A 12,627-nucleotide genomic window follows, 5' to 3' on the forward strand; every position below is an offset into this window, starting at 1 on the left:
CCCCCTCCCCTCCCCCCGGAAAGAGCTGTCCATGGGACAGGTGCAGCGAGGCCTCTTCATCAGCGACACTCACTTGTGGTCACTTTTGAAAGGCAGTATATATGGGGGTGACATTTCAGGCCAATGTTTCTAATCTGGCTGCCTAGCTTAGGTACTTGAGATAGGATGGATGCCTGAGAAGAAAATCAGTTTGGGAAATGCTTTCTACCAACTCTACTTATTATAGAGGGTACCCCAAAAACTGGAATATTTTCAAAGTTATGTATTTAATAAAAACATTTTTTTACGAAGCAACCTTATCACCTTCAAAGTACTCTCCATTACACTGAATACCTTTGTCAAATCTGAGATTCCATTCTTGGAAACATTTTCAAATCATCTATTTGGATGGCTGACAGCACCTCCCTCATTTTTTTCTTCACCTCTTCGAAGTCATCAAATTGCTGTCCCTTCATGTCTCTCTGCATTTGCAGAAACAAAAAGAAGTGGCAAAGAGTGAGGCCAGGTGAATCAGGTGCGGCAAGAGAGGTATGCTGTTTTATGTTAAAAACTGGCACGCTGAGATGGCTGCGTGAGCAGATGCATTGTCATGGTGGCAAAACCAGTCCCCCATCAGCCACAAATCAGGCCTTTTGTTAATGCACAGTTACACAATCCTTCGAGAACCTTAGAATGGAAAGCTGAGTAACCGTGTGACCTGGTGGAATGAACTCCAAATGCACAGTGAGTCCATATTTTTGTCTGTTTGGGAAGTTGATGGATGTCCAGAAAAAAGAAAACAACTCATAAATGTGAGTTTTTCCCATAGTGCTGTCCTTGTAAGCTGTGTTCAACATCACAACAGTTTCTGCAGCATTTTTCCCAAGCAGGACACAAAATTTCACAGCCACATGCTGTTCTCTGAAATCAGCCATCACACCAAAAAATGAGGTTACAGCAAAATTGTTTTTATAAAATAATTCACTGTGACCAGAGAGAACTTTCCCAGGTGACACCACCGGGAGCACTAACTCAGAGTGAGTTGTTCCATGCTTGTCTACTCTGTTTTTTTGGGGGGTACCCACTGGTAATTGAGAGAAAGGCTGGGCTTTCTACTCCTATGGAGTTGATGTCTTGGAAATCCACAGGGGCAGTTCTACCCTGACCTAGAGAGTCACCATGAGTTGGCATTAACTCGATGGCAGTGAGAGTAAGATACATAATTACATATAAAGTGTTCTGGAAAAAAAATATTGCAGTAAAAAAGCCCAAAAACAACAAAAAAAGCTTTGTTAATTTTGTTTCACTGGCTATTTCCTCAAAATTACTTACTCATAGGACCGCTGCCCTATTTATAATTTTCTCTCTCTCCTCTTCCTCTTTCCCCTCTTATTTCCTTCCTCTAGTGTCACGTTCCTTCTTTTTTTGCATAATGCCTAGTGTCCTGTGGAACTTTCCTTAGGCATCCCGTATTTTAGGAAATGTTATTTTCAGCAACTTGTTTGTAATTTGGAATTCCCTTTTCAGAAAAAACCTTTGGAATAATATTTGATGTATTAAAAGAACATTTTTCTAAGATTCCTGCTTACATTAGGGAGTCTTACTGGGGACTCGGGAGCCCAGGTGGTGCAGTGGTTGAAGTACCCGACTGCTGGCTGGAAGGCTGGCCATGGGAGTGCACCAGTCACGCGGCGAGAGGAAACTGTGGCAGTCGCCTTCCGTAAATATTTTGGCCGTGGACACCGACTCTGCCCTGTCGGGCTGCTGTGGTTGGAATCGACTCAATGGCTGTGGGTTGCTGGGGGATGAATTAGCACACCCTTGTGGTTGAGGAGGTTATCAAGCAGGCCAAGGACTTTCCTTATGAACAAGCCTCCCAAAAGGACCTGGTTTGGTCAGTCAAGGAGATCAGTCCCGTCAGAATTGAACACTCCACAGTTCTTTGCAAATGCTTCTGAGATATGGAAGTCTTTCAGGCCACCGTTTCTAGCATTATAAAGCCCTTGGTTTCTGAACTAGACCACTCTGGGCCTGTGGCATTTCAGGGTTCGTGTGTACCACAGGGGCCACACTCCCGTTACACTCCTGTTTAGAAGAGATATCACAAAGGACCTCACAATTGTTGTAAGTAAGCAAAATCAAAGGCCGGAAGTGCTGCGAAGAGAGAGCAGGACCACCTGCTGGAGGGTGGGCTTGGGTGGGGAGAACTGGTGGGAAAGAAAGGATGAAAGCTAGATTTTCCAGTGAGGTCATTTTTCATATCTTCCAGAATAGTGGTTCTCAGCTGGGGGCAGTCTTGGCATTTTGCAATGTATGGAGATATTTCTTGGTGGTCACATCTATGTGTATGTGTGTAGGGGGCTGCTAACCGTCCTACCCTGCTCAGGACAACCCCTTACGCAAAACCAAACCAATCTCACTGCCATTGAGTTGATGTGGACTCATGGCAAGCCTATAGGACAGGGTAGACCTACCCCTGTGAATGTCTCAGACTGCAGCTCTTTACCTAAATGAAAAGCCTCATCTTTCTCCAGCAGACAGCTGGGTGGTTTTGAACTTCAGACCTGATGGTTAGCAGGTGGCATAATTGTCATTCCACCAGGGCTCCTCAGTTCCGCACCACCCAGTCTTCAGTGTTAGCAGCTGATAAACTCTGCTCTGAAGTGAGATGTCAGTAGTAGAAAGACTCCAGGAGTCCATAAGGCTGCCTTCTTCATTTGGCTTGGCTTAGTAACAAGCTGAGCAGCTCAGACAAGTCGTTTAACCTCTCCCAACCCCCACAAATACCAACCTCACTGCCACTGAGTAGATTCCAGCTCATGGCAACCCTATGGAACACAGTAGAAGAGTGGTTTTCAACCTGTGGGTTGTGACCACTTTGGGGGGTGGGGTCAAATGGCCCTTTCACAAGGGTCACCCAATTCATAACAGTAGCAAAATTATAGTGATGAAGTAGCAGTGAAAATAATTTTTATGGTTGTGGGGGTCACAACACGAGGAACTGTATTGAAGGGTTGCGGCATTGGAAAGGTTGAGAACCCCTGCAGTAGAACCACCCTTGTGGATTTCCAAGGCTGTACCTCTTTGGGGAAGAAGAAATCCTCATCTTTCTCTGGAGGAAGAGCTGATGGTTCCGAACCGTGGATCTTTCAGAGAGCAGCCCGACAGACTCTGGCGCCAGGGCCCCCTGGTGGACTGTAAAGTGGCACACCTCCTGTCCGGTCCCTTCCTTCATTAACTTGCTGTGGGTGGAAGTTGGGCCTCTCAACTTAAATCATGAGTTCAGGCTTATTTCTGAATTTGTGTTCATTGATGATTCTATGTTTTAACCATTTATATTCACAGTCACAGAACTTGGGTGAATTGAATGAAGCCCTTGATAAAAGACTTTCTGTTTTTTCGTGTCCTGCTTGGGGTGAAGGACAATTTTGGGGGACCCACGAGAGTGGTGTGTCTGTGAGATCCCAATCAGGCATGAACAAATATTGACTTGCATAGACATGAGAAGTCACATTCTGTAGCAACAACTCATTAAGGAAAAAAAATATAGTATCGAGAAAAACATCTACCTTGGGTCATGCAAAATTATATTTGCATTGAATAAGAAAATCACAGCAGGCAGCTTTTGAAATGTTTGATTTGCTGGCCTCAAATTGCGATGACAACATCTCTTTTCAGTTCAAATAAACTCTTATTCCAATAAAAGAGGCCACTGTGGTCGTTGCTATTTGCTATGTGCTTCTGGCTGCGCTGGGCCTCTGGGGAAGGTTTGTGTATTTACAGATCACGTAGCGCTTAGTCTGGTAACAAGTTGTTTTCCACATGCAGCTAATTTTGAACCTGACCTCTGAAAATGGCTTTTAACCAAGCAACAGTGGAAAGTTGAGTGTGTACCTGGGTGAATAATGAGGACTTTTTAAGATGCCTGAGTCACCTCCATTTAAGAAACAGTTTAATAAATAACAACATCAATTGAACAAATAGTTCCCAACAAGGTACTTTACTAGGAGTTCCCTGGAACTCCAGAGTGAACTTCGCAGGGGCTGTGTGTGCATCTTTTATAAATGTTGCTGTGCTTTTGGGTTAATCAGAGTCCAAAAGGATATTCGATCCTGTGTTAGTCCATGTTGACTAGACAAACTAATCCAGACACTCATATGTGTATAGGAAAGAGCTTTATAAACAAGAGCAATTGAATCTTGAGAAAACATCCTAGCCCAATCCAGATTAAGTCCAATATTAGCTCATACCAATCTATAAAATCCTCTTCAGACTCATGTAACACATGCAATGACACCGAATGAAGGAAGATCACAGGCCAGTGGGTGCAAAGTCTTGTGGATCCAGTGGTGGTAGAAGCCTCTCAGTGCTGGCAGGGGTCTCCACGTGGCTGCTCCAGCTTCTGGGCTCTGGTTGCATCAACATGGCTCCAACAGGCTCTTCATCAGTAATGACTCATAGGGAGTGAGTGGGTGTCCCACCTCCAGCAAGCTATTAATCTTAGCGCCTCCAAATGAGGTCATCACGCTGTGACCTGATTGACAGGCTAACTTCCACCCCTTCACTCTCAAGTTTCCAATCGACAACATTATGTAACTACCTCAGATTCCCCAGCCCAGGTGAGACAGTTCCAACTTAAAGGGACCATTCATACAACAGAAGGAAACTGTTTGGTCCTGCCCCATTCTCACAATTTGTCTCTTGAACAAAGAATGAATGAATGAAATAGAATTAGAAATGCATGGTTCGTGTAAATAAAAAATGCATTAATGTGAATTAGTTAACAGTTTAATTGACCAATGCCCAATATTTTTTTACATATAGTTGTTTTTATTAAAAACCAAACAAATATTCACTAAAATAAAAGAAAATTAATGGTGAGCTTAATGTCAATAAAATGTAACATCCTATTTTTTGACAGGATGTGTTTTGGTAATACATTTTCTTCATTACAGGAAGTAGGGCAAAGCTATTTATTTATTTATAAAACATTTTATTAGGGACTCATACAATTCTTATCACAATCCATACATACATCAATTGTGTAAAGTACATCTGTATATTCTTTGCCCTAATCATTTTCAAAGCATTTGCTCTCCACTTGAGCCCTTTGCATCAAGTCCTCTTTTTTCCTCTCCCTCCCCGCTTCCCCCTCCCTCATGAGCCCTTGATAATTTACAAATCATTATTTTGTCATATCTTGCCATGTCTGGCGTCTCCCTTCACCCCCTTTTCTGTTGTCTGTCTCCCAGGGAGGAGGTCACATGTAGATCCTTGTAATCGGTTTTTTTCTGATGATGCCTTATACTACCTGATCCCTTCGACACCTCATGATCACACAGGCTGGTGTGCTTCTTCCATGTGGGCTTTGTTGCTTCTGAGCTAGATGGCCGCTTGTTTATCTTCAAGCCTTTAAGACCCCAGATGCTATCTCTTTTGATAGCCGGGTATCATCAGCTTTCTTCACCACATTTGCTTGTTCACCCACTTTGGCTTCAGCGGTTGTGTTGGGAGGGTGAGCATCATAGAATGCCAATTTAATAGAAGAAAGAATTCATGCATTGAAGGAGTGCTTGAGTAGAGGCCCAAGGTCCTTCTGCCACCTTAATACTAAACCTATAAATATAGGCACATAGACCTAGTTCCCCATCTATATATATATATATATATATATATATATATATATATATATATATATATATATATATATATATACATATATTTGCATATGTACATGTCTTTGTCTAGACCTCTATGAATGCCCTTTGCCTCCTAGCCCTTTCCTCTATTTCCCTTGACTTTCCTCCTGTCCTACTATCATGCTCCATCCCTACCTGGGTTACACCTCTACCTCTTCATTATCTTACTCTTGATCATTCCCTACCAGGCCTGCCACTCCCACCTCACCACCAATTTAGATCCCTTGTTGTTCCCTTGTCCCTGGGTTTGTTAGCACCATTTCCTTACCCCCCACCTTCCCCACCCAATATTTTTAACAAGGAGTTTTCATCCAATTTGGGATGAAAATAGTAAAGAGGTGTTAATCCGCCAGTTGTGTGGCATGAAGACTTCTACTGGTAGAGAAGCAATTAGACAGAATTCAGGTTACTGCATATACGTCAAGAGACATATTGACCACTAGTCCCTGGCTCTTTGTCAGCCAACTTGTTAGGTTCTGTCGAGTCAGTTCTGACTCTGTACAATAGAAGTAAACACTGCCCGCTCCTGCACCATCCTCACAATTGTAATTCTTGAACCCATTGTTGCAGCCACTGTGACAATCCACCTCGTTGGGTATTTTCCTATTTTGCACCACCCCTGCACTTGATCAGGCACGACGTCCTTCTCCAGGGACTGTGTCTCCTGACAACATGTCCAAAGTATGTAAGAGAAGTCTTGCCATCCTTGCTTCTAGGGAGGATTTGTTTGTTTTTTAGTGGCTCATGGCACTTTCAATATTTTTCTCCAACGCCGTAATTCAAATGCATCAATTCTTCTTCAGGCTTCCTTATTCAATGTCCAACATTCACGTACCTATGAGGGAATTGAAATGCCATGATTTGGGTCAGTCACACCTCAGTCCTCAAAGTGACATCCTTGCTCGTTCACACTTTTTAGAGAACTAGTGCAGTAGATTTTACCCAGTGCAATTGCATTGCTTAGTCTCTTGATTGCTACGTCTGTCAGCATTGATTATGGATCCAAGCAAGATAAAATCCTTGACAACTTAAATCATTTCTCTATTTATCATGATGTTACCTCTTAGTCTAGTTGAGAAGATTTGGATTTTCTTTACACTGAGTCATAATTCACACGGAAGGCTGCCATCCTTGAGCAACATCAGCAAGTGCTTCAAGCCCTCTTCACTTCCAGTCAGCAAGGTTGTGGTATCTGCATATCTGCTAATAAGCCTTCCTCCAATTTTGATGTTGCATTCTTTTTCATATAGTCCAGTTTCTTCAATTATTTTACCAGAACACAGCTTGAGTAAGTATGGTAAAAGGATGCTACCCTGGAACACACCTTTCCTGATTTTAGCCCTGCAGTGTTCCCTGACTCTGTTCAAACCACTGCCTCTTAATCTATGTGCAGGTTTTGCTCGAACACAAGGAAGTATTTGGGAATTCCCATTCTTTTTGATATTATCCATAGTAGGTTGTGAGCCACACATTCAAATGCCTTTGCCTAGTAAATAAAACACAAGTGAATATTTTTCTAGTACTCCCTGCTTTGAGCCAAGATATATCTGATGTCAGCAATTGTATCCCTTGTTTCACGTTTTCTTCGGAATCCAGCTTCAATTTATGGCAGCTCCTGCAACCATTGTTGAATGTTCTTCAGCATAAGTTTACTTGCATGTTACATAAGTAATATTATTAAATAGTTTTTACATTCTATGGGGTCACCTTTTCTTTGGATTGGGTGCAGGTATGGATCTCTTACAGTCAACTGACCAGATTTCCAAGTTCGTTGGCATAGACAAGTCAGTGCTTCTAGTGCTTCATCAGCATGTTGAACCCTTTCAGTCAGAATTCCTTCAATTCCTAGAGCCTTGTTTTTGGCTAATGCCTTCAGTGCAACTTAGATGTCTTCTTTCAGTAGCATTGGTTCTTGATCTTGAAATGGTTGAGTGTTGACTAGTTTGTCATTAAAAATGAAACAGAATGCATAAAGATCAATATCCCATGCATTAATGAGCTGCAATTGACTAATATTAGTAACTGAGTGGGATGGTTGTATAGTAAACTGCAGGGAATGAGAAATTGAAGAATGATGTCACAGTCATCCTCAAAAAGAACATCTCATGATCTATCATTGTGTTAGTCTGGGTGGACTGGGGAAACAAATTCATATACACACATGTGTATAGGGGAGAGGTTTATATACAAGAGGAATTGAACATTGAGAAAATATCCCAACCCAGTCCAGTCCAAGGTCATAAGTCCGATATTAGCCCATATGTCCAACAGCAATCTATAAAGTCCTCTTCAGACTCATGAAACACATGCAATGATGCCGAATGTAGAAGGTCACAGGCCAGTTGGTAGAAAGTCTTTGGTGGTAGAAGCATCTCAGCACTGGCAGGGGTCCCCACATGGCCATTCCAACACCCAGGGCTATATCAGGGTATATCCATATGGCATCTCCTCAGGGATGCCTCACAGGAAGTCAGCCTTGTCAATAGAAAGTCTCCAAGGGAGTGAACCGAGAGAGATAGTGTCTCCTGCAACCAAGAAGGAAGTGCCTGATTTCCTAGAATTCTCAGAAGGCCATGCCCACACAGAGGTCCCATTGGCTATCTCCAGACTGACAGCCTAGACTCCAACCCTAAACTCTTAAGCCATAAATTGACACCAGATTGGGTGACTACCACAATCATGAAATACAGTACTGTCTGTGGTAGGATGATGTCAATCATTCAAAATTATTCTATCATCTCAGAAAATAGTTTAACAGTTCTTCAAAACATTAAACACAGAAAAAAGTTTTTAAAAAAAGAACACAAAAACCATGTACATGTTAAACAAAACAGGTACATGGATATTCATAACACCATGATCCAAATTAACAAGACAAAAACACTCATCGATGGATAAAATTAATTGGTAAACAAACTGTGGTAAAAGGCTAACAGATACACTAGAGCCATGCAATGGGTTGGTATTCCATGGAGACAGTATCGCCATACAATGGGTTGGTATTCAGTGATAAAAAGATTAGACTATTGTTCTATGCTCCAGTATGGCTAAACCATATCGATCTTAATGCATCCCATGCTATTTTTGATTACTTATAATTTTCCTAGAGTCAAACTTTATACACTCCATGTTCCAATTATTGACAAGTTATACCACCTGTGTATTCCCATTTTAAGCCTTGTCCCACCAGCAAATGGAGGTCCCCAAAATTTGGCTCCATCCACATCATTGAGGTGGACTCTAATTGAACATGGCAGCCCTTCCCTAGCTATATTTAGCGTGTCGTCCAACCTGAGGGACTTGTCTTTTAGCACTTTGTCTGACAAGGCTCTGCTACTTTCCAGACAGTTATCAGTGACTAATTCCTCAGGGGTGGGAAGCCAATTCCTTCTTTTTCGTCTGTCTTAGTCTACAGTCTCGGCTGAAACCTGTCCACCTTTGACGGCACTGGTGGTTTTGGAAATATCAGTGGCTCACTTCCGGCATCACAGCAACACACAGGCAGCCACAGTATTTAAGAACTAAGAGAAGAGTAATAGGGGAATATACTCACCGCTTGTTAAGATTATCCACTTTCTGTGCACATGTGCTTCCTTACAAATACAGATTGAGAAGGTCTTACATTCCACTCTAATGGAGCTGGCAAGTGGCATATTGTAGAAGTCAGATAAGACATTTTAAGAATTAATATAAGCACTGGCCTAGGAGCCAGAACATCCTCCTCCCAGTTCTGTCGAAACTCATTGTGTGACATTGAGCCAGTCCCTGGGCCTTCTGGACTATGGTCGCTTCAGCTGTAAAACAGAAGGCATGGACCAGGTTACATTTATTATCTCCCTTCCATGACATCCTTTTGCTTCCTAATGCATTAAGATTACCTTCTGTACTCTCGTGTACTGATGGCTTCTCTTCTGTTCAGACTGCAGTGAGAAGCTGTTTCGCTGTGACACAGGCAAGTGCCTTAATCTAAGCCTGGTGTGTGACGGCTATGATGACTGTGGGGACCTGAGCGATGAGCAGAACTGCGGTAAGTGGGAGCATCATTTCCTTCAGGGCTTTAATGTAGAAAGGCGCACGTTCATAAGCAACAACCGGCAGCTCATTGCTTGTTCATATGATTAGCAGAGCAAATTGGAAAAAAAATAGTTCCTTTGTTGCTTTTTGGATGGAAGAGCCTTTTTACGTTCCCAGGTCTCAGTCATGACTTGCATGCAAATATAATCAATCTTTTGTGAACAGCCATACCAAGAAGAAGCCACAGCCTAGGGGAGGGAAGTCGTGGACAAATACTCCCCGTCCCTGCCGCCCCAGCCTGTAGCGTGTCTTGTCATTTATAAGTTTCATATGAACATCTTTATGTTTTCTTGTTTCTCTTCAAACGCGTTTTGTTTCTTTTCAGGATTTAAGCCCTTGAGTAAAACTTCGCAGATTGATATGCGAGGGGGCTTCAGAAAGTCTGTGAAAAGATACTGGAATTTTTGCATGAACTTTCTGAAGCCCCCTTGTATTGCCTGTGCCTGACTCTCGTGTATAAGCAACAACCATTCTTTTCTTTTTGTGCCGGGCACTGCAGGGATGGGAGCTCGTGGGTCATGCAAAGGGTTCCGTTAGTTTGGTGGCACAGTGGGTACACATTGGGCTGTAATCTCTAAGGCGTGCAGTTAGAAACTACCAGCCTCTCTGTGGGGGAAAGCTTTCTACTGACATAACTAGTTACAGTCTCAGAACTCACAAGGGCCATCCTACTCTGCCCTTCAGGGTCGCTATGAGTTGGCATTGACTGAATGGCAGTGAGTCAAGTTTTGGTTCTGTTTAGTTCAGTTTCATTCTGAGAAGCACTCAGAAGACATGGCTGGCACTTTGCTTCCAAAAGTATTTTTAAATAAAATCCTAGGAGAAAGATCTCTCCGGCACACAGTGGCGTGACTAGGACTCGGAGTTGACTTGTCAATGAACAAGCGCGAAAAGAACCGCTTGCAGAGCAACAGCCACACCCGGGGTTAGGAGTCCGTGTTGGGTTTCATGCACAGATGCTGACGCCAATGGCTTCTTAAGAGAGAATCCAATTTGTAAAGAGGTGTATTCACTTCTGAGTTCTCAGCCCAGTCAAACACCTCTTGCTTTTAACCTTTGGGACTTTGGGATTTGTTTTAGAATTGGACTTTAGAATAAGAAGCTGGGGGTCAGCAAGGCTGAGGATGGTGGTGGGTAATGCTGAACAGTGGTTTCCAGCACTGGAGAATATAGTGAAGATGGTTGGGGGAGGATGAGGAATGTGGTCTCATTGCTGAGAAAATAGGTAGTGTCCCTGAGCACCGGTCTGGCTGCCCCTCACTGCATTCATAAAAATATTGGGAAAATGTTCATTTGTAAAGTCATCCCACTGGTTACCAGCTAGAGGTCAATTACTTTTATAAAAGCCTTGGGGCAAAGGGTGGGAGGAAATCATTGAATGTATATATGTGTCATATAAAAATTAATTTGGAAGAAACCTTAGAAATCATTTACTCCAGCCTCTCCTCTTACCCATGAGATAACTGGGGTTCTTCGGGAAAGGGCAGAAGGTGAGTATGATTTGTTTGGTGGATTGGTCAGTGAAAATAGGCCTTACCACTCAACACAAGCTCTCTGAAGATGACAGAATATTATGAAGGCTTTACCTAGAAGGAGCAGGGGGTAGTAAGGCTAGTAGTGACAGGAGCCTGACTGTGGTTAACTGCTTGGCTATTAATCTGAAGGTCAGGGGTTCAGCCCTTCTGTGGAAGAAATGATGGTGGTTTGCTCCCATAAAGATGCCAACCAAACTCAAGACTCCCTGTCATCAAGATGACTTTAGCTCATTAAAAAAAAAAATTAGCCTTGGAAACTCTTGGGATCGGGGAGTTCTCTCTGTTCGACATAGTCACTGTGAGTGGGAATCAATGCAGCAGCAATGGGTTTGTGGGGAGATGATGCAGATAGTTACTGTTTTCACCTCCTGGTGGTCTGCCATCTTCAGGAGACTGAGAATGTGGGGACCCTTCTGTTTCCTGGCCAACGCATCCAATGTCTTCTGTCTTTCTTCCCCTTTCTGTCCTGCATATGACATACAGTCTATGCTAGTGCTTAAAAACGAAACAAAACCTCTTTAAAATCCATAAAAACACGGTTCCTCTAGATCGAATTCTGTTTATGAGAGTACACTGTTCATAGAACAAATATTAAAAATTTCTCTTTGAATCTGGTATTCACAAATCTCCATGTATTTTAAATAGGTATTTATATTCCGGTTCTAATAGCTCTGATGGCTAGTAATCTATGGGATTCTGCCCTTTGTGAGAAGAAATTTGCCACTTACCATATATACTTGAATATAAGCTGACCTGAGTATAAGCCAAGGTACTTAATTGTTAACTGGTGTGTTGGACAGGGTTCTCTAGAGAGACAAAACCAGATTTCTAGTAATTATATATAAATATACTTATAAAGATAGGTATATAATACAAGAAATGAACCGTTAAATTATATACAGATCGATAATACAAGAAATTATAAAGCAGTGAGACACTAGCAGTCCTTTAAGGCTTGAGAGCCATCAGTTGCCAGTCCCTTTCTATAGAGAGAGCTGGGCTATATATACCCAGGCAGCAAACAGCAAGGCAGGTCACCAACTGATTGACTCGAGTATAAGCCTAGGGTGGGAAATGCAGGATGTGAATTAACACAGAGACAAGAGGGGAGAGGCAGAGCACAGCCACAGACACATCCTTACCAGTTCAGCTGCCGGCGTAAGTGAATCACTACGGGTGCTTCTGTGAATTGGAGCCGTCCACGTCATAGGATAGCTCTGATTGGTTAGATGTGAGTAAACAAACATTCAAAGCCCTGCAGTGTCAGTGCGGCTTTGAATGAACAGCGGAGGAATGCAATCACCCTCGAGATGTTACACCTCGCTGGGGTACCACTGACC

General features: G+C 42.7%; 1 protein-coding gene across 1 annotated transcript in view; it reads left to right on the plus strand.

Moving 5' to 3' along the window:
* CORIN (corin, serine peptidase) overlaps window positions 1-12,627 on the plus strand; it is an 81,244-nt gene that overhangs the window by 3,473 nt on the left and 65,144 nt on the right. Inside the window, exon 3 of the mRNA XM_075543585.1 lies at window positions 9,598-9,705. Within this exon, the coding sequence (XP_075399700.1) occupies window positions 9,598-9,705 (108 nt within the window). The remainder of the gene's footprint in view (window positions 1-9,597; window positions 9,706-12,627) is intronic.

This window comes from Tenrec ecaudatus, chromosome 3, assembly GCF_050624435.1.
Source record: "Tenrec ecaudatus isolate mTenEca1 chromosome 3, mTenEca1.hap1, whole genome shotgun sequence".
Lineage (NCBI taxonomy): Eukaryota > Metazoa > Chordata > Mammalia > Afrosoricida > Tenrecidae > Tenrec > Tenrec ecaudatus.